Source organism: Varroa destructor, unplaced genomic scaffold (genome assembly GCF_002443255.2).
Source record: "Varroa destructor unplaced genomic scaffold, Vdes_3.0 BEIS01000002.1, whole genome shotgun sequence".
Lineage (NCBI taxonomy): Eukaryota > Metazoa > Arthropoda > Arachnida > Mesostigmata > Varroidae > Varroa > Varroa destructor.
Window position 1 is genome coordinate 17,876,584 of NW_019211455.1, and position 23,503 is coordinate 17,900,086.

General features: G+C 40.1%; 1 protein-coding gene across 14 annotated transcripts in view; it reads left to right on the plus strand.

The window, feature by feature from the left end:
• LOC111244804 (uncharacterized) overlaps positions 1-23,503 on the plus strand; it is a 48,895-nt gene that overhangs the window by 9,286 nt on the left and 16,106 nt on the right. For 2 of the 14 annotated variants that reach the window (XM_086979201.1, XM_022792235.2), the window contains exon 2: positions 8,735-8,958. The exons of 5 other annotated variants lie outside the window; for them this stretch is intronic. In XM_086979201.1, the coding sequence (XP_086835327.1) occupies positions 8,910-8,958 (49 nt within the window). In that variant the 5' untranslated portion in view covers positions 8,735-8,909. Of the gene's footprint in view, positions 1-3,008; positions 3,266-8,734; positions 8,959-18,958; positions 19,057-19,476; positions 19,610-22,791; positions 22,820-23,503 lie in introns of those variants that run through there. 7 more of the 14 variants (XM_086979207.1, XM_086979199.1, XM_086979206.1 and 4 more) reach the window with 7 other exon arrangements.

Genomic DNA, 23,503 nt, shown 5'->3' on the forward strand with positions numbered 1-23,503 from the left:
GATTATCGTTATGATTATTCTGAAATTATACGAATACCAGAGTTCCCATTTAGGGGCAGTATGAGCGATCCTGTCAATCTTTTAAGGCAAGATTATATAAGTCATTAAATAGTATGGTAGGTATAGTACAACCTAAGACTAAGCCTAGTATTTTTTACGCGTATTAAATATGTAAATCCAGTTCGCATCCTACAGTGAACCTTGCCTTGTGTAGTAGCGGCCACGATTAATGTTTTACTTCCAAATTTATTATCGATGGCTACCAATAGTTCCTTTTCTTACCATGGTTTAATTAAATTATAATATCATACGACGACCATTATGAATGTTGAGTGATGAGCGCGACAAGTGCTGCTAAGCGTCAATGCCCTTTTTTGATTTTTCGCAGCAAGATCCATCGGCGGAAGAATTCTGCATTACCGTACCACACGGGTCCGACATGTATTGTTCGTCCCTACACAATAACTGGGAAGGACTTGTTGAAGCATGGACAGGCTTGAAAGTTATTTGCGAGAGGAAGTCCTGCGGTTTTAAGAGATTGAACTTGAGTTTTGTGGTACGACAAATTTTAGGTGCGAGGCGACCAATACATCCGTACATGCAAATGGACTGCTAAAAGCGGGCGTGAAATGTCCACAGAATATTGTACCCTAGGGTTGCACTGTCATCTACTCTGTCAGTCGATTTAAGCAGGTTTCAAAGGTCACAAAAGCAGAGCTTGAAATGTGGTCCCGATTCGCTTACTAAAAACAATTAGAACCCGAAACACATGTATTTTTGCGACCGCGCGAAGCTATCACTGACTGATATCATATTCGTGTTTATATACTTAATTCATATGCATCTTCCATGCCCTATTTTATTTCGCACAATGAGTTCTACTTGAGTTTCTTAATTCGCAATTCCCTGCAAATGCTAATGATCATACTACTTTACCTTTCTCTTCTGTGACGCCGTCGTTTTCGATGTTACATTTTGCACATCAAAATTTCGGTTTCACCTTCGCGACCCACAACGTTGCCACCCTCTGTCATTGCTATCCTACCCCATCACAACGCAATACTACTAGCAACACCTGTTTGAGCTTACCAATAATTTGATGTTTCACTGCAGCAGCAGTAGTAACTGCAAGTTTCGTAGCAGTTCCAGACTGAACACATCTAGAAGTTAGGGGAGAAGGAAGGAGGACAGCTCAGTCGTGTACTCAGCCGATCCACCCTATGCAATAACTTTATCGGGATGAGTGTTCTGCTGCTACGATTTCCACTTCAATACATTTACCAGCCGAAACGATACACAGAGGTCGGTGGATGAGGGAGACCTCGTCGAGTTCGGCCTCTGTTCCACAGGCATCACCGCATCTCAGTCCCAACAGAGCAATCTGCGGTCTTGATGTCGTCGAAAGGTGAAATCGTCCAAATAAACAGAAGAATATGTACTAACCACATTCAGTGCTCGGATAGTATATTGTCTAACCAAGTTTGACACGGCGAAGCGTGTCGAGTATTTAGTGCCACCGATGCGCTAACAGTTATGGTGGTATGCACGGTTAAGGAGGTGGCTGAGACAGAAAAGGCTTGTTGGTTATTTGCACTCTGTTCTTGCTAATACTACCGCTTCAATTATTTGTGTACCAGCATCGTAGCTAATATCACAGCTGCTGAAGCTGGACTGGCGGGAAATGATTCCGTTGCCTATTAAAGTTGCCGGAGCGGACGAATTCTGTTATTTTAGAACGTTTACCCTTGTCGGTTCCCTATCTCTGGAGTTTTACATCCAGTATCGCCGTTAGGCACTCCATCAGACGGGCTCTTGTCGGCCCAAGATAATTGTGTCGCTGCTAGTTCTAGGCTTAGTATTTTGAGCATACGAATCGAAACACCGTGGACAGTCTTTAATTGAGTGCCATTTATCGCCCAGTGATCATTTCATTAACTTCGTGCTAAACCGTATTGTTGGTAGGATGCAGCTAAATATATCCAACATCGCCATCTGATTAAGTAATGGAGGTATCTTTGGAATGTACTCTTTTACTAGTAACACACGCCCGCGCCTGATCCAGTGATTAAGTCCACATTAACAAAATAGGGTGAATCAAACTTTATGATAAGAAAGTAACTTCTGCATGTGGAAAATTACGTATACGACACTTTCAGATAAATCGTGTATGCGATCGATTTGTCTTTTTAGCCTGTTGTTGCGAAGCGTGTTGCTTTTGTTGATCCTTACGGGTGTTTTAGGCGAACTTAAAAACAATACACTTTAGAATATCGCAATTCTTGGAAGAGTTTTTAGTAAGGAGACCTTTGCGCAGGGCAGTTGAGGCTAACATTAGGCTTCAATGTTTAGCATGGCCTACGTCTGCCTTTAATGCTTTTGTTGTTATAGTTTGCATAGCTAGGCCTCGGGTTGAAGATGGCTAGAAAGTCCGGCAATTACACAACTTGCGGATATAGAGAAAGTGACTTATAAAGAATAATCTTGCGTAAATTATGCGTTGGCTGAAACAACAAGCATTCTAACTTTGAATAAGCAGACTACAATGTGCGGTAGTTTAGTAAAAAAGACGATGTCTGCTGATGTACAACGTACGCTACAGTCTAATCTAGGAACCGAGTTTCTTGCACTCATTTACCTTGACAACGTTTGGAAATTATATTATTGTTAGCAGTTGTTTGGGGTATACCTCTAGCGAAGAACTAGTTATATGAAACGTAAGCAGGCCGTAAATATAACCGTAAACTCCATATGGCTGGCTGGCTGGCTGTACAGTTCAATTTAACTGTAGCTCTTGCCCGATCTGTCAGAATCTATGGATTAGAAGAACCACGGAAATAGCTAGCCAATTTCTCACAAGCCATCTACAATGGCAAAAAAGCAAACTACCAATAAGGGTAATTAAGATTCTTCTTTTTGTCAAGGCTAAATTTTCCTATGAATCTCTAGGCTGAACGCATTTTGCAATATTCGAGTGTAGCATTGCCTGATTCGTCACGTTTATCTTTTAGGTAATCGCCGATTTCTGTGGTGTTCCTCTAATACGGGCATTTTTCCCTTTGCCTGTAAATCAGTGAGTTCTACTATGCGATTCTGAACCTGACCTTTTTAAGGATCTGTACCTTTCTCTCTTTACTGCATTACTAATACCACCCGTGTCCGTCACGATTGGCCTGATTTGGTAATATAAAAATTCGTTCTCTGCTGAGAAGAAATAATCATATGAGCGGCACATCCACCTGCCCTTTGGCGGCTTTTTTCGACAGAAGTAAGTAGCGGTGCAGCAATTTCACTGTTAAGCATAGTTGTCTACGTCTAGGTGCCTACCCACTGGGCCTCTCTATAGCCAGAGTCTTTCAGGCTCCTTTATACATACCTGTAAGTGGCACCCCCTTTTTAGACAACTTGTGAAACTATGTCGCCCAAAAGGAGATTGTTTCAAAATTGACGTAAATTACCTTTAAGCTAGAAGTAAAATTATAGCTGGAACAGGAGTATCGTTAATTCAGATAAGTATACTACAACAAATTTTGCTCAATGGGCCGTATAGAATTGAAGAAAAATCTGTCTCTTTTTTGATGTGTATTCGATAAGAAAAGCAAAATTATTAAAAGCGTAAATTTCTTTTAAATTCGACAATCTACATGTAAGTTTTGCGTTCGGCCTAAATTACATTATTAAGGTGTACTCTTCAGTATTGTAAGTATTCCGTTTTATTTTTGAAACCATTGATACTAAATAGAGTCTTCCGTGTTACGCTTTGAGGTCGGGTTAGGATATTCGAAACTAACTTACATATTTAGTTGAATAGTATGTATGGTACTGTAGAGGCAAACGGTGAATAATAGCTTCTCTGAATAAGAGGTTGGTACTAGGCAATCGAGTGGCGGGCTATACAATTAAGAATTTAACTTTTCCACCTTTGGAATGAACACATAAGCAATAGTAGAATGCTCGATCAAACGCGAAACTAAGCCCTGTTGTTTTGTTTATTTCGGTGTATCTTAATTGGCCCGTTCTCTTAACATATAAACGAATGCTGATCCCACGAACTCGATTTTACACGTGTCGCCTGACAGAACTTGCCGTGTAAACAAAAATATGCGAACCACAAGTCGAAAATCGGCTGCATTATATTAAGCACCAAAGTTATCATCTGTATACGATGGTGTACACTCGTATGTAGCAGATAAAGGTAGGTAATCTGTAAGAGACCTCTTGGACGCAGGAAGACCATTGTACTGCTTCCAAAACAACCTTCCATAGATTTTTCACAAATTCAAGTTAGGTACCTGATTTCGATAAAAATACAAAGCGACGAAGCGGCATACCCATTTTTTCAAATATCCCGCCATGTATTTACATGGATTCTACAAAACTATTTCAATAGATAGACTCTACAGTTTCATCATCGACCATTATCACACCTCAAACTTTAGGATTGTGCTCCAAAAATCATTATGTACCTAAACAAATCTAAGTACTAATTAAATGTATAATGCATTGTACACAGTGTACCGTACATAGTCCGAACTGTCACTGCGTCTTGATATGGACAGGGGCAGTTTTAAAGGACGTACCCTTAGCCTTCACCGTTTCATTCTTAATCTCAAAGTGTGGATGTGAGTTACGTTTCGGTTGTCAGCATAGCAGCTTCCGACGCTACGATGCTAATAAAAGCAATTTTTTTTCGCTCGATCGAAATATGGATATTGACTCAACGATATCTGGCTGTACAAACCTGCCCATATGCACTTTTCGAACCTTAGTAATGGAACAGCTGTGCTCGTGGCTATGCTTCCTGGGCTAGCTCCAAGATAACAAACTAATATTCTGAATGATGAAACAGTTTTAGTGCAATTTCCTGTTCCTTCTAGTTAAATACTAAGTCGTTACTTTAATTGGTTCGCTGATCCCGGTCGACGCACAGTTTACTTTAAATTCCTGCATAAATAATTAGGCCAATTAGGCCAACTAAAATTCGCTAATTTTTCCGGCCGGCCGAATTATTTATGCAATAAGCCTTGACAATTATGGCGTATTTTCGAAAGTAAGTTAGTTTCCAGCTGATTGTTGTGCAGTGGAACAGGTTAACATGGAGTTTTGCGTAATTGGAAACTGGGAAATCGAAAGGCTGATTGTAGCTCGTTCACCACTTCCTGAGGTTTGTTGAGGTGTGCTTATGACGTTCACGGCTGGTCGATAAAACGGGCTCACTGAGCGCACGTAATCATAGCTACGGCATTGTTCAATCGCGTCTTCATTACACTACCCTCACTAGCTAAAATCAGCACTGCTACGCACAAGTGACATGGGTTGGTATGGAAGACTACTGCCATATTTCTTTACCGCAAAGTAACAAATCGTAGGAACTGAGCGACTTTTGAGTACACCCCGCTTCGAGCCAAACACTTTTGCAGTAGACACTTACTACAGTAATGTACAGGTAGCAGGGAGCGTAGCCGATCATATGATTATTTGAGCCTATAAATCGATACGGAGAAGGGTCTCCATTGGTAACTTACCGATATTCCGTAAAAGAAAAGGGCGAAGAAGCACGCCATACTGTCTATCTGATATATTCCATATATATATACACACCTTAAATGCGCGTTTTTCTGTGAACTGTATTGGCTCTTTGTGTGCACTATCTTCTATAAAAGTGGTAAATTATTACGTCGCGATAGGCCACACTCCGCGAAACAACCACTGGGCGGGTAAGTGTTACGTATTTGCCCGTGGAGTACTGGCAAAAGGAAAAATGTCATAGCCACCCTAAAATCGTCTTCACCTTTGGCGATCATAACCATATTTGGCCCTGTTTTTGTACGGTAACAAAACGAAAATTGGAACTGGTCGTAACTCCACCACACGAGGCGATACAACGTTAATTCACTATTAATGCGAACACAATGGCTTTCCAATAGTCATGCTAATGTTCGTACTCAAGGTGTACGTGTCCGATTAGTATTTTCTTATGAAACGGTGGTCAAAAGCCGAAAATAAGCGGTCAGAAACCGAGTCAAAGTATACGCTGCGACAGTAGATTTCATTATGTACCAGTAAAAAAAGTCACTGTACTATAAACTCGGCATTTTCAGTCGAGTAACTGCTCTTTAATTGATAATTACAATACAAATTTGACATAGAGCCATACCGCTGCTATCGTTATGACCGTCTGTACAGGTTCTAAAATCGACAGTACTTTTCGACACTGGGTATTTTAATAGGTACAATTGGTCCAGCCAGCGCTGTTATTGTTCCACCTATTTTTTCAAGTTCATTGATTTTCGAACTGGCATGCTACTTCCTGTCACGCAATTTTCATAATGTTCCACCGCAGAGAGATGCTTCGCGCAACATTTCGCTTGGCCACTTTTACACCGACTTTTGCCCGTACTTCAACAACGCTCCTGAATGTTTTGCACGAAGTTGTTTTTGTAGACGCGGCGAAGATAAAAACGCGAGAACCTCATCATGTTGGGGCTGTCATTCTAGCGAGGCATCAATATGGCTTTTGATCTCTAACGAACTATATTAGTCCCAAAAAGCGCAAAGGAATGGTTTTCAGCTCTTGTTAAACTTCTACCTTTTAAAGGGAAACACAAATATTTGGTCTCGGCAAGTGGGCCTTGGCCTCTTTCATAGGCATTTTATCCATTACGACTGAGCTGCAAGCGAGACAAGGATAACATTGTCAAAACTAGCTCTCAATCATCATTTACTTTTATGTCAGTTACAGAAGGAAATTCACTAGGTCACACGGGTACGACGGTAGACCATAATCATTTTTATTTTTCGGGCGTGCCGTAGCTGACATGCAGGCGCATCTATGTATTATTATTATTATATATGTTTCGAGCTGCAGGTGAGCAAGTCTAGTGGTTTTAACCCGATGCACTCGGGATGCATAAAATACTAGCCATAAGTAAACAAAAAAGGGTGATTTAGTCGTTCGGTGCTTGAATCATGAGCTTTTTCGCATCTCGTCATCTTTACATGTGCATAGATGGAAGCGACTAGCGTACCTTTTGACGATTTTAGTCTACGCGAAATCTATGTTACAGATACCCAAAGACGTTTATATATATATATATATATATATATATATATATATATATATACATGGTTGATGTAAATCTTACAAGTTGACCTTTCGGGACCGTTGTATGGGGGATATGAGAATTTAGCAAAACTGGGTTGTATTTGTACTTCGAAATTGTTCGCTTCGATATATCGAGCCCTTAGTAGGCGATTTGTGATCAGCTATGCAACAACAGAGAATCCGAGTGATTTTCGAATATAAGTTTCGATCTAGAATTATAACGCCGGATGAACCTGTGTTTGACGGAAGTTCGACTCTTAAGCCGTTAGTCCAGCAAATTCCGAGAAATAAATTTTCAAATCGCATCGAAGACTACTGCAAAGGTAAATAACGACGAGTTGAGAGCTGTGACTAAAGCCGACTGATCTCGAAGTGCACGCTTTGGTGTACGTAAAAGTATCATACTCGTTCACTTCGGTGACTGGACCAATGCATGATGCATGATTTTAGCAAGGAAGCAGGAACGTTACCTCTCTTTGCCCTCACGTTACAGCAGCGACCCATTTCTGGATCCAATCATGGTTTAGGGAGTGAAAAATGGGTCTACTACCACGATAATCGCGTACGGTAGGATCAGAGGGTAAATGCAATCGAACTTGCGGCAGCGTGCGTCTTCACACCGTAAGAATCATGATGACAAAAATACAGTAGCAAGTTGTGGACTCTTTACGATCCCTATACTCGCCAGGCATAGATTACATATTTTTTTCAAAGATTTTTTAACAGGGAAAATAGTCAAATTTTAGCATGATGTTGAGATTTCCTTTCGAGACTTACAACTCCGGCCCTCTATAGTAGAGGAAATACTAAGTTACCGTCTGAATAGCAAAATATTATGGCTAACAATGAAGCACTGTCTACTGAAAACAAGAGCTGGGCGTATGAAAAGATTTAGAAAATTAGAATTCACCATTTCACGTCTATATATCATGTATTGCAGCGCCGCCCGAATCAAAACACGGCGGTGAAATAGATCCGCGTTTCTCTAGGGGTTCTAGGGATTTTTTTCTAGGTTTGTCTACCTTACATATGGCCGGAGTTTACAATCAAACGGGCAGAAATTAACATAATTAGAATTCACGCTGTCCGCATACTTATTGCTGGTATTCTGGAACGAATTTGTGAATTATGGAAGTTGAGTTTATCTAACTAAACGGAATATGTAAATTGGATCTTCTTCCCCTTCACCTGCTTACCGTTAAGGTTTAGCAACTAACTGGGCTACAGTTTATTTCTGTCCCTAGACATTCATTAGTGAAGATAGCGGATCCTTAATAGCGCCGTTTGAACTGCCTTTGTGATATAAATAAATATCATAGGTCATAGATATGAAATCAATGTGCAGTTGTCCTCATCATACACCAAATACAATAAAAAGCCATTGCTATATATGTACAAGTAATTATGTAGTAAAATGACAGAGGCGCGGTATTCATCGAATTAGACATGAATTAGATGTTGTACTATATCGAGGCCAACAAGATGAGTAGCTTTGTTTCTTTTAATGTTCTTAATTAAAAATATCTATTTTCAATTTGCTTCTTAAGTACTTTTAATTTTTCCCAAAAGCGATTTGTGCTCGACTTCTCAGTTACTCTGTTTCTTGTCAACTTCCCTGAAAACCGTTATCAGGATACCTTAACGCAACATCATACCGCCGTGTTTGAGTGCCTGCGCTAACGGTACCTAGGTTGTCACTTAGGAGCCAAATCGTAGCGCCCTAATACTAAGATACGATAACTGCAACGGAAGGGATTAGGCAAGACATCGGTTCGAAACGGCATTGCTTCGATCGTCACGTGCTGTTATGATGATGACCGACGGAACTGGAGAAAAACTGACGTGCGTAATACCATGTACGTACTTGAAAGACGCTAACCAATCTCATCGTACACCATAGTGAAATATAAGCTGCAATGTGTTTAGGTGCTATATAACGCTGTGCATAAACTTAGAATGCCTACCCTACATCGGAGAAGGGGGCAAAAATCGACGTCACTAGATATCACCAATTCATCCTTAACGAACATAGTGCTATTTAGAACTCATTCTAATTGGGACTCATTGAGAAAAAGGCTTCAGTTAATAAATAGCTAGCTAATGATATGGTTAGACAAAAGGGACAATGATGATAAGTTGAGCGCATTTGTAAATGTATTCTTCTGTCTATTCAAAATGAGTGAAATAAGCTGAGCTATAAAATAATTACAAGTTCAATACGTATTATTTACTATCTTCTATCAAGGTAACTGCTGGATTCATAAGCTCGCAGCAATCGATTCAGGACGTCTCCTTTTCGTTCAATAATTTTTTTTTTATTATATGTATTTTTTTTTGTTTATTATATAAATTTGTACCATTTGGCGTCTAATAAATGTGCTTATTCACGGTTGTGAATGCCCTTAAGATTATCGTTTTATATCTTGTTTGGAGCTATCTATAGGGCGAATATTGAATCATACGAATACACAATGCATCTTTTTAATAATCATTGTTAATGGCGTACTTTTGCGGTACTTGCTGTATCTAGGTTTGCTCTATGCCCTGCTGTGTTTATTTGAAAAACCTTTGTTAGGAAAGGGGTTTCAAATCTGAGACCTTCTGTTTACGAGAGGCAACTATTTAACTTTCAATATGTATAACTGCTCGGGAAGTACATGTCTATTCTGTTATTATAAATAACTGTAAGAGAACATGTTAAGCAAATTTGTTAACACCATTACTGCCAGCCGTTAAGCGTACCGTTGTGTAGGTCTAGCAAGACACTAGATTATCTAGATCAAAAAACTAGAGCTCTCTCAACAAACGTAATACAATGAACAGGCTATTTGACATTATCTTCTATAGGAAGAAGAGAATTCTCCTAAGAAGAATCGAATAAGTGAATCATTCGAATTGGACCAGTCGACCAAAGTTCACTGCTACAGCTTGCTCCAGCCTCACTTGGTTTGGTTTCATCTTTTATATGACCATGAAATGAAGTATTCATTCTCACCGATCATTTATTCTGTTGCCTTTCATTGCTCGATACATCCGTTTGGTCACGGTAAGTATCGCAGAGTATATATCTAATAGTTTGGTAACCAGTCATCCCGTTAGCCCGCTAACGTACCTAGTCTGCGGGGCACGTCGGACAAAAGCCAGCAGTATAAAAGGTAGCATCAGTGTCTACCTACTATATGTCGTACCAGGCCAAAAGTCGACGCTGTTGCAGACAGAACAGCCACCTTAGAAGATGAAGGTTTAATAACACGGGTCTTCTACTGTTACGAGCCACGTTTCATGATCAATGGCAACCCGTAGCATTACCACTCGTGCACTGGCTAGTTCCTGCACAAGCAGGCCTACGGACGAAGTAACATTTTGGGCTAGTCTAACTCAGCACAACGCTCACTGCCAAGTATCCTGCGATGCAATACCATTCTTCGACTACGTAGAGGCTGAAGCCACCGCGACAATGGCGGATTGTAAAGGCACACTTTTCGTTTGAGTGATAGCGGTTTGTGCGAACGAAGACGTAAAAAAAGTGACGCCTCAAGAGTGTCGTCTATTGCGCCTATTCAACGAAAGAAAAATGCGTATAGGGGGAACATTCACGCACGAGATAGGGCTGCATAGAATAAGTGCGTATGGGACGGTTGGGAGAAAAAGGCAGACGGTTACCAATGAATCCAACCGTGTTGTCAACTTGACGATAGATGGCAGCGGCGGGGGCTGACGGAGTGGAACATTTCTGAAAGGGATTCTGGGTTGGAATTTCCAAAAATGTCACCTGTATGTTCTGGTGAGGCATACGGAAGAGTCTCAGAAGGGGGCAGCGGTGGGGTCAGGAAATAGCAAGGCAAGGCCAGACCTGCAGGAGAGTTGTTTGCCCCAGTGGAACTCCACAAATCGAGTTGTGCAGCTGTTTTTTTTTTTATATATTCTATACTGCCTTACTGTTGTTATTTTTAAAAATAATCGTTATAGTAATTTAACTTTCTGGTATAAAATACGGGCAACAGATGAATAAAATAAACTTGCAGTGTTAACGCGCAATGGTTTACCGAGTTCCTATGATTATAATCCTATAGTATAGCAGACTACCAAAGCACTTAAGTTTCTTCTATATCACTAACAGGACTACTGGCAAGCTCACTGGGTCCAGTGTGTACCTGGAGGCGAGCAGGGGTTCGTAAGCAGTGGCTGCACATCCGTACGTAAAGTAATTATCAAAAATAATAATATTATTACGCTTCTTCCTCGAAAAGACCCATGAACGCGCTATTAGTACACGATCTGACATTCCAAATACGACATCAGAACGCATATCTTGAGCTGTTGAAATTGATAATTTAAATTCCTATATTTTAAAATAACATTACTAAATTAAATATGTGACTTTTTTTAATCGACGATCGTCTACCATTTTTCTGGTATTACTTTAGAATGTTGCGCATTTGCAGATAAAGATCGGTAACAAGTTATTTTCCTATCCTTCCATTGTGTACTGAATGGCACCATTATTGGAGTTATGTAAAAAGTGAAATAGGTGGGAACAAATAGAGGTAATACGGCGAATGCATAAAAATTACCCATCCAGGTTCTCTTAATTTTTTTCAGCTAGTTAAAAACGTGTGTGGTCCGGCATCGGCATGGTGAAAGACGACGCCTATTTTACTCGCTTGTTTTAATCGATTCAATAAGTTGTTACAATCGTGTTAACCATAGATAGTTAAAGGTTTGAATCAATGGTTCGATTAGGCAGTCCTTTTGGATCCTGCAAACACATAACATAAAAATAGCTTCTTTGGCGTCAGTCCGGGGTATACCGCAAATTTTTTGTTGCTATGACGATGATCTTTTTCGTACATAGTTATCATATGTAATTTACCTTTGACCATCTGTGATCAAGCGGTTTCAGAAATGGGTCTATTCCGCTGCGTTGTCGCAAAGTTACGCTGATGGAACTATGATCGAATAAATTCGTTCGCGCATCAGCGTGGCACTTAAACACTCAGCCTTTTTCGGAAAATTTAAAACCGTTTAGTACTAGATATTTAGTTCTTTGGCGGCGATGACCGACCGCTACGAGGAGCAGCTTTTATATCGGAATTTCTAAAACAAAAGCCATAGAGCAGCTTCTTCCGATAACCCACCTTGACCATAGACAGCACACGTTTAGGGGGCAGCCACGAGCATGCACTCTATGAATGAAGTTTTTCTAGGAACTGTGCTGATTTTCAAGGCGCCTTATATTATAAAGACACTTCAACAATTTTAGCGTATCTACTACTTCCAGATCTCATATTTGAAGTGGAACCAACGCCGATTCGACGTAAGTAATCCTATTATAGTATGACTGACTCTAGATATCGCGATTGTGTCCGCGTTTATCTATATCCGACTGGGTATTTGTTAGATTGTGCAATAAGAGTTTGCTAATGGTTACCAGGCAAAATATATTTGACGTAGTTAACATTTACGTATTCTTAGAAGTAATCCTCAAGGCAGTCCTGTGTAAGCTGTCGTATTTGCTACCATGAAATGGCTGTCTGCGGTTGGGACCAATGAAAGCGTTGATTATCGATAGAGAAGGCATGTTCTGCCATTGGCCTCAGTATCGGTCAGTAGCACTATTCGGCTTACGATTTGGCCGTTCAGCAAAGGCGGAATGGATAATTTAGCAGTTTCTTTCATGGTTGGTAAATTTCCGAATCCTCTTTGGGGTATCGCAAGAAAAAGGCTAGGTCTACTCAATGTTTCCTTGCCTCGTAGTCAATGATGAACCTCGCCCAAAAGGTTTGAGAAATGCTTGCGGTAGCTTCCAATGATGGATCGAATGGCCCACTCCTCGACTTCTAACCGCACTAACCGTCCCATTTCCGTTTAAGGTTCAATTCAATATTTTTCAGGTTATCGCCGAAGAATTCCTTCTGAGACCTGCACATCGATACATAGGAGTATGTTCTACCTTTCACTAGCGTGGAAGAAATATATATTATATACTCTTGTTGAAGTGACTTTCATCGACATAGAAGGAATACTGTATTTTATTTTGAAATTTTAAAAAAACGAAACATTACCTCAGAAAGAGGTCGATATTAATTGACTGGAGTATCAACCAAAAGCTCTATGAAATTAGACCTATTGCTTACCTCCATCTGCTTTTGTGCCAACATTGGCATTTCAATGGCCACAGTCCGCTGGCTGACGATTCAATTACCCGTATTTGTTTAGTCCTATCTTTTCGTTGGTAGTGTTAATAACAATACCATATCAACAAACAAAAAGGTTTTAGAGGAAACTATGTTTTTAATGGCAACAGCGGTCGCCAGGAATCGCATGAACCACCTGTGTTATGATATAAATTCTCAAATGAGGGTCAATGATTTTACATAATTTGGTGCCTCTTAAATTTTTATCTGTTATATTTATTTTGACCTTCACATGCGAACGGCCACCACATTCGCCATCGCGTCGGTTATTATCGGTTGAAGGATGCTACGTACGTGATGAGGCCACGGCCCCAAGGTCACTTAAGCCAGAGTTATGCTCCTAAATAAATAAAGATTTTTACTTTCTCTCTCTCTCTCAGTTGTTTGCCATTTCTGACGCCAATTTGCTGCGGTCTGTGTACCGAATCCCGCAGACATCCCGTAGATATCAGTCAATACAGCTGCCATTGTCGTAACATCTGTGCATCTTACAACGTAAGCATACAGCCGCTGTTAGTTCCCTTAACTTCAACTTACCTCGTACTATTATTACAATCATTTTTATCATTGATATTGCTAAGGTTATTGCTGCTGCTGTGGCCACGTACCGTCATCGAATGTGGCTGTCTTTCTGTCGTGCAACAAGCAGATGGCGAATGGAAGGTCGGCTTAGCAGAAGTGACCTAGCGAGACGGAGACCAAAGCTGGCCACTTGAGCCGCTGCGCACAGTTCTCGCTTGCCTCCCTTGGCAATCTGGCCAATCCCACCGGTTCATAGTTACAAGTAATGGCCAACAACTACGAAACATGGCGCTAACAATAGTAACCGATGCAATATGTGTATTTTTTCTGCACATGGCGTCTGGCTATCATGCGATGATATCAAATACAATATACTGGAGCATTGGTCACCTGAGCGGTATATCAGCTTGTTACGATCTAGATATACAATAGAATACGTATGCTTCTTAGCGCAGCACACTTTGTGAGCTGTTACAGTAGCTACTGAACCGCTGGCTGTCTACGATAAGTGAGCGTCGACGCTTCTTCGTGCCTACATGCCTTCGGCCTATGCTTATATCTCGTGCAGGCCCATTATACCCTCGTTGTGTGAGGTAGACAATGTATAGCTATATATTACGTTGGGGCTATATATTGCTTTTGCTCCTCGAACTCGGTGCTGCATGTGTATATGTAGTACTGCTACACATATTAAGGACGAACGTCATGACAATGAACGGGCAAAACGTGTGACTAGGGTCAACTGCAATTGCTAACAATTGCCATCATATATAGTGGGCATATTCAGTTGTGTAACAGGGTATATGTGTGGTGGCAATCTGCCATTTCGTGGGAGTAATTTCAGCCAGTAGTGGGAGAAAGTCGAAATCGGACAAAAATACTTGCATAAATAATAAAAACCGTGCGCAATATATATAAGGATTGATTTATTGTAACATGTTGGCGAATGTGCTACATAGACAGGATGAATAATTGGTATTTTTTAATTTGGTGTGGTTTTTTGCATCCAATGCGACTGGTCAGTACGGCAGCAGATCTTTGACATACGGCTTTATGAGCAGTTCGCACTATTGTTGTAAAGCACATTGGATGTTTTTTCTACCCTGTAGTATATACATGAAATATACTGCTGACTGTATAAATAAGTTTTTGTTCTAGTCATTGACATTTGCTGCAGCGACCTTGTGGCTTATTTAAACGCTTTCGAAAAGGTAACACCATCTTTGCTATAGTGCTGGCTTCGTATTAATTGAAAAACAGATTGAGTTCGAATAATAAAGCCCAGGTGAAATGAACCGCAAAAAAATCTAAAACTTATTTCGCTTACAATAGCCCGCCGATCGAAAGTCAGGCGGAGTTTGTATTCAACACTGTATATTCACAATGTGATTAGGACCAAGGCCAAGAAAAAGGCACTTAGGCAATCCGCTCATCCCTTATTAATGCCTAGCATTTACTTAGAGTATTAAAAGCGCGCAAGCGTCTGCCATATTTACTCTCGCAAGGGCCCGTTACCCTGAAGGTTCACACTGCTTCAGCAGCTACATAAACAGTTCAGCGTCGTGTTTGATGGCTCCATCTTATTTTTGCGCCTTGCTCCAGGTCTCATATGGCGCTTCCTAGGAATTCGGGCTTCTTGCACTTACAATGAACCAAACACTCTTGGAAACGAAAACAGGGTAAGGCTAAAGCGATCAAGGTTATCCAGGAGCAAATACAAAAAATGACTTTCGAATTTGAAAATTTCCTGCTATAGTCGTTTTAAGTGGTTACGGTTCCTTTTTCTTTGCTAAGAAAAAGAAGTAACACGAAATATGGTACTAGTACTCGTGATACTGTTGCAGACAAGAATCACTATATGACGTTAAAGCATGTAAATCTTTTCTTACGCGTTTTTACTAACCACAAAACTATGATGCTAGTTGGAAGCAACTGAAGTGCTAAGTAAACAGCGAGCCTTCGTGATCATTTATCTTTTTCCATGCTATTGAAGCTGCTTCGATGAGGTCTTAGGCCCACAGCAGATGCTCTGACAAAAAATTATGCAATCACCGCAGATGAGACAGACAGTTGGCAGGGTGCATAGCTCAGAGCTACAGAGAGATAGGAGGTGAGAGCCTGAGTACGTGAGGAAACTGCATGCAAGGCAGGAAAGGATCATTAACAAGCGATCAATAGATCGTCGATTTTGCTATCTATCTCGTATTCACGTATTAACGTATATCTCCTGCTGTGGAGCATTGAGTTCATCTCATGACATGAAAAAGATATCAACTATCTCTCAAATGTATTATGCTATCGTCGTTTGCGCGTACTCCGTATGCTATTGCAGACTTCCAGCCAAACGAAACTATTATAAAGGCAGCTGTGATCGAAATATCCACCATCGATTTATACTCCGGTGTGCGTCCTTTGACAAAGAGAATACCTATTAAAGATGCGTTGGAGAGTTTTTACGTTCTAAAATTATCGACGAAACATTTATTGGTCGTGCGCTCTGCTTTACTGAATTATAGTTATACTCCAATACGGCCAACCCAGCTTAGGGTTGCTCAGATTTTCGATTCGTCTGTTCTTTTGCGATTATAATATAGTACTTTTTCAAAAACTAAATTAACGTTGTATCCCTAACACACTCTGGGTCAACTAAAAAGCGCGGGTCAGAGGACTATGGGCGCCATAGTTGATAGAGTTTGTGCTTTTAGTGAACGAAGCTCTCTAGACAAACAGTTTTAGCGGCGGTTGATAATGGGACGCAACACACAGACGCCTAAAACAATGTTTTTTTTTTTTTGTATCTACAACAGACTTACGTTAACTTATAGCTGGATGGATATCGAACAAAAGCAAACTTGGGGAAAAGCTGCGTATCAAAGGGTACATACACATATCCAGTCATATGTAGGATCTAAACATAAAGTGAAGCTATATGGGTCAAAATTTGTTTAACTAACGATTGAGAAGGAAAAAGAAACATTCGTGTGTACGTTAAAAACTTCTGCAGTTGGCTCACCACAATTTATTAATTTTAGAGAAAAAATAAATTCAAAAAATTGATACTATTGACCCATAGGATAATGTTATATGGACAAAAGATAGGTCCCCTATGACTTCATGTAAAAAGTCAGTCATTCAACAAAATTCAGGGAAAAATGCCTTTCTCCTAAAGGAGACTAAGTGGAACCGGAGAAGCTGATGCTTTATAATCACTGGGTGCCAAGGTAAACAGAGAAAGATTATGATTCATATTAGCTGTCCACAGCTCTCCATGAATTTTTGCTGCATAGTAAAAGGTTGGTTCTTAAATAACCCAGGTAATGGCAAATCCAAGACTTGCAATTTTTTTTAGTAACAGCAACAATGTGCGCATCGTCTCCTGCAGCCGACTTTGTCTGATTGGTACATAATATACACTACTAATATATAACATACACTGAGGTTACTTAATTTTTTCAATTTATTTGTAAAAATATCAGCATCGATGGCGTTCGGCTTCATATAAGCTTGAAACACACTAGCCCATATAACCGTACGTCGTCCTGGCCAATATACCCATTGACAAATGCCCGCTCAATGTAGAAGCTTTGTTTTTAATCAAAACTAACTTCATATGGTAGATCTTGAACTGTGAAGAGCCTCAACTAGTGAATATATACGGAATAAAAATAACAACGAAACGCTTACGGAGGTCTCTGTGTGTATGAAAAACGTGCTTTGTGTATTTAGATTACAGACTGTCGCTTCATATAAACATGTAACTCAAGCAAATGAAATCCCTCTGCACAAACTGGATTATTAGGGTACGTGACATGTGTTCCTTGCCCTGCTCACGGAATCATCAGTACAGGCGACACAGAGGAAATAAAACTTTCGAGCAAACTATACCAAGCCATATACATACCATCTTTACCTCATGAGACATGCTCGTCTTGTATTTTATTTAGTTATTATTAAGTTGACGGCACGGCACGAAAAAGTTTTTAAAGCATTCAACTTTTCGCTATAAGGCCCCATATAATCCACCGTGGAAAGCCATCCATCTTTCGTACAGGTCTCCCTGGCGGACGCAGCTGCCTTTTTGAACCGCTATTACTATTTTTATAAGCATAGGAGTCGTACTTGTCATGTATATCGTTCATAGAAACATCTGACTCATTTAAGCAATTGTTGCTAGCGTATTTCCTTTGACGTGTCCACGACCTTGCACCATCGTCTTACCTCCTATCTGACTCTAAGGACAACCTAATTTTGCTCGAAGGAATAAAAGGTCGACTCGCTTATGCCTAATCCACGAGAAAACTTACCGTGTGACTATCATTGCGTAGCCTAATCTCGATTATGCCTTGTCGCTGGTCTGAGTATGTAATAGTAATTGACGACGATATATGATTCGATCGCACAGAACCTTTTCGAGAGTTTGTCGAGGAAATTGTTGATATTATTAGGGTCAAAGGAAGCGAGCTCATAGTGTAGCGCGTCAGGAATCAATATAACATTTTTACTCATACAAATTGTGTAGCAATGATGTGTTGTTACCAGGACGAGAATAGGCATTCAATTCTTAACGGCATTGAGCTTATACTAATAAGTACTATTATATTTCATAACTATTCGAAATGAAGCCAAAATAGTAATAGCAATACCTGCCATAAAAAACTCGAAATATTTATATTGTCTAAAGCAATGCAGGTACTGCTATACGACATATAAATGTCTTGCTCTGAAGCGTGGTTACATGTATGTTTCTAATAAGATCAGCACGAATTTGTACTTTTACATAAGCTTGATTTATGTCCCAACACTTTTTGTTCGTCCGACTGTTCAGTGCAACGAACGAAGTATCGCCACATAGCTCAATGCCGTAACTTATTAAAAGGCACTGTATCGCAGATCTGATAAAGAGGGCACCAGTTTTTTTTTTTTTTTTTTTGAAAAAACAGAAATTGTCTCTCGTTATTTTTCCAGAGGGCACAGCCAACGTTACGCTAATGATTTGTTTTGTTCGCGTAAATCAGTAAATATATAGGATGCTGTTCGTACTGATGCGAGCGCAGCTATTCATTTTGTTCACGTACAAATTCAAATTTAATTCATGAAAAATAACTGGGGATCAATCATTCTGTTTTGTTCGGACCAGCACTGCGTTACAGTGGCAGCGCGCGAATACACCTAAATTGAATTGAGTCTCAATCCTCGACGAACTCTGCACGTATCTACGATAACAAGGGGTCTTAGGTGCGTAATGAAAGTTGATAAGCTTCACACAGTGTCGATTTTTAGAAGATGACGTTTGAGGATAATCGAATAAGCTGTACTCGAGCCTTGGAACAGCCATTGATTATTCGAAACTTACCCTTTAGATCCTCGCTGTCTGCAAGGGTATTTTGAAAGGGACTGAAGAGCAGAAGAAAGTTGACAGTTAGACTTTGAAAAGGGTTTCTATTAATTCGTTTTCAAGTTTTATACTTTTAGAGAATTAATCTAAAACTGGCACCTTAAGAAAGTTGATTTTTTCTACGTTTTATATTTGATAGGTAAGATTGTAGTCTTTGAGAAAACCTTCTGCTTTCAATCTGTTAACAACTAGTATATAGCTAAACCGATTAATTAATTTTCTACTCGCCTTACACATATACATACCTCAATGATTTTCAGGTGTATTTATATCACACGTAAAATACCGCAGCGCCTATTGGTAACTGAAAATGTTTCTACTAACTACTTCAGCTTTGATCGGCGAGCGGATGGCTGAACTTTTTGTTCGCAACGAGATGATTGCTCCTTCAAGGTGACTGGCCCCGCCTTGAAACAACGTGATTCGGAGCGAGATAATAATAATAATAAGACGATTGTCGACAAGAAGCTTTTCGAACAGAAGAATTCCCGGACGAACACAGCAAAGCCTATTCGAGGGTGATGACAAAAAGCAACTATCTTTTCTTTGTCGACCTATCACATTTAAGCTTTACCCTAAAGGCTTCTTCGTTAAGTGATCGTGTTGAAACGCAAAATTTTGGTAACATTGTTTCGATGTATTCGACTCAGGAGGTTTGATTCTAGCTACAAACGAAATACAAGCGTGGCATGTATGAAGCACTGAAAAATCCTTGTTTTCTATTAGTTTGCATAAATCTAGCCATTGTGAGTTGTACTCAACATAGGCACACCGCGTATTTCAAAAAGCGAATCAAGTGTACAACAGCTGAATCGTACCTCTGTAAGAACGGCGCTTCCCCAAAAGTACGGACACTTATGTCGCTACACAATTCTCGAAAGCAATGTTTGCAATCTTTAGCTTTTAAAGTCTATATATCTCAGGCAATGTTGAGGTACACATTGCCATTTGACAAAGTGTGCGATTAGCGGGTCAGGATTGTTGCGTCTGTTACGACTTTTAGATGCCACCAATGGCTGGGCTCTACTTCGGATACGGGAATGGCGTATACGTACGCCCGTTACTCCAGTTCACAGTTCATTAAATTGAAGCCACGGGAACACAATGGCGTAAAACGCTTTTGTAGGCCGTGAAAAGCTGCTTTGGCTGAAAACTATACGGTTACACGGCGGTACCTTAGGGACGCATCTTCTATGAGATGTATTTGGTCTTTAGGCAAGTATTTAAGTGAGTCCGTGTCTGCTCGATCTTGGAAAGGACCTGTCGTCGTTACAACAACAATGTATTTCGCCTGCATGTGTGACTGTAGCAAGTACTGTAAAACATGTTATTAGATTAATTGTGATTTTTCCGAAACAATACATTGTGTTATTAAGCTCGTGTTTTGCCAAGTAGCAGTATTAAAAGAAGTGGCAACGCCTTAGAGTTAAGCTCATTAAAAATTCAATTAGTTAACATCGTAATCGGGCAATGAGCAAAAAAAAAAAGCTAGTAAACAAAAACAATGTTTCTATGCTAAAAGACACAAGTTTCGGTATCCGATAGGCTCAACGAATTCGATTCGCTTTGATGAGACAAAAACCGTGAAGAAAAAGTCGTATTTTTAACATGGAATTACCGCAAACGCACTCTGCTCACTTAAACAGTGCTCTGTCTTAATTCGTCGCACGAGGCTCCTGTACATTTGTCTTCTAACACTGTCATAGTATTAAATGTTAATTCCTGATGATCATTAATTGTATATTTTGTGTGACATGAAACAAACACTCGAACATCGGAAGGCCGAGGTGCGTATTTTTGTCCACACATAATTCATACGGTTCTCTGTTTCATACAACGGAACATCATTCACATCCCTGATACACGAAGCTATATATCTAGTTCCAGTCTCAATTTCTCGTTTGGTGTTGGTATTATTTAAAATGTGGCCATATTCTATGTAAAGAAAATGACTCTTTTGTGGATAACTCAGCTTAGTCCTGATGCGGAAGCTAAAGAGCCAAGGACGAGGACCGCAATACAAGAAGAGTCATTCTTAAAATGCGCGCTGTAACACAATGCCCACGATTTGTTATTAAGAAAAGTTTGCTATACTCGATGACGACATTCCCTCATAACGCGAATTAGCGGCCTGTAGTAGACTTAATCCGATAAACATCTGACCTTTTAGACCTCATCCATGTAAGTTGATGAATGGCGCTACGGCCATGGCCGAAAAGGAGTGTAACCTAAAACATCCAACTTGTTATTAAATTTCACTTGGCCCTTGCTCTAAGGGAGCGAATGTACTAAGGAGAGTGAATTGGATGGATGAATTTCTTTGACTGACGGGCGATGTACGAGATGGTGAAGTCCCCTGGTACAGTACTGCTGAGCAAACAATCCTGGAGGGTTATTTCGCCTATGATATAGTGACAATTTGCGATGTAATATACTACACATGCATAAGATATTTAAACTAGTTAATTTATGTAGCCTTTCAATTATTATATTTTTGCAGTTTATTTACAAAGACAAAGACATAGACGCCTATAGTGACAAACAGTGTCTGCTGGTCGGGTTTGGTTGTGCTTGTCTACGTACATCCAACTACGTGTTACGAAAAGCCTTTAAGAAGGGCGAATGCAGGCCATGCATTCGTTACGTTTAGCCATTAAAACATGTCTTCAAATCTCTCGAAACGATTGAAGCGGGCAAAATAAATTCGAATACGTAATAGCCGTACAGCGAAATAGCACGAAGCCATATACATATACAAAACGCACCCTTCACGCACGATCAGCTATCAATTAGAGTTGTTATTGGTTATGGCTGCGTGATAAACCGTTTATTCAATGAAAAACGTCTGCTTTAGTACAAATGTTCTCTCGAGAGCATTTGTCCCATTGCTAGACAGATTTGAAGGCATTGTGATTGGGATTTAACAATAGTTAAAATATGATTCCTGAGAGACAACTGGCAGAGCACCGGACATCGAAACAAAAACAATTATATGAACAGCAATAACGTCTTCTGCTTATCATGAAAGTAACACGAGGAAAGTATCTATGTGTCTAATTCACGTACGTATTTCTGAGCCGATTTGTGTTAACTGTTACCGCGTTCATAGTTTGCCTTATGTCTGTTTTCGTTAGACGGGTCGGAAATATACTGAGGTCGTGTTAAAGCCACGCTGGAAAGAGGAAATGATGCGAGTCCACAGAATCGAATAAAAGGCCATGCGGAGACGCAAAACACGACGGTAGCACATGTGCCACTTTCCAAAACTACTCCGACTGTGTAATTGAAGGCAAAAGACCGGGGAAAACTTCAAGACACGTGCCAGTATGATATAGAGAGCGTCTCGCCTCGGTCGTTCACATGCTGACAAACCCCGCCGACGATGTCTTCTAGATCAAAAACGTGTGAATCCGGATACGTATGAGTGAGAGTAGACGTGATATTAATATAGTGATTAAGATAGCGACCGGAAAAGTTATGTTTGTTTCACCGGAATAACACTTACACAGATACTATTGTATACAACGAAGATCAGGTTTGGTTTACTACGTACATTAAGCGGCGCCTAGTGTGGCCTGAGCGGCTCACTAATGCGGCTTGCAGGTACAGTGATAAACATCGGCTTCACGGAAAAACCGGGAGTAAATACTCAGATAACAATTACGTGGTAACATTGATTCTATACAGTGTGTTTGCACTTTTCATATATCATTAATAGGGAAACTAAACTCGTTTACTCATGGCCTATGATGTATCAGAGGCTAAGGGCTTGGCTGAAGTAAACAGGCCAATGATTTTGAAGTTGCTGTGTCCCTGGAAAAATACTACGTTGAAGCCATAGATATGTGCCTAACGGCTATTGGTCCACTGGTTTTTAAACCTGCTAAATACGCGACGAAAAATTTTCCAGTCGGGGCCAGTTCAGATGGCAAAATAAGGTTTTTTCCATCGTTCCCTTTCTAATATACTTGCTTTATTCTAGTCTATCCAAATTGAGATTTTCGAACAACTTAAGCGATTTGCTTTTGTTCCAGTAACCTATGGCTCAGTCAATCCAAAGTAAGTCCTAACTGAATAGGTATAATTGCTTTGAAAGCCAAGCGAATATAAGGTATCTTATATTGTTCTCTGAGTATAGAAGACTTGTCAATATAGTTTAACACGTCTTTCAGAAGAGGTCGATAAACGTCAGAGAAGTGGACTACTTTGTTGCACTTACCTTTTAAAGTATCTGAAACAAGTTCCATAGGAAATATACCTGAGTTTGTGTTTAAGAATTTCTTAATC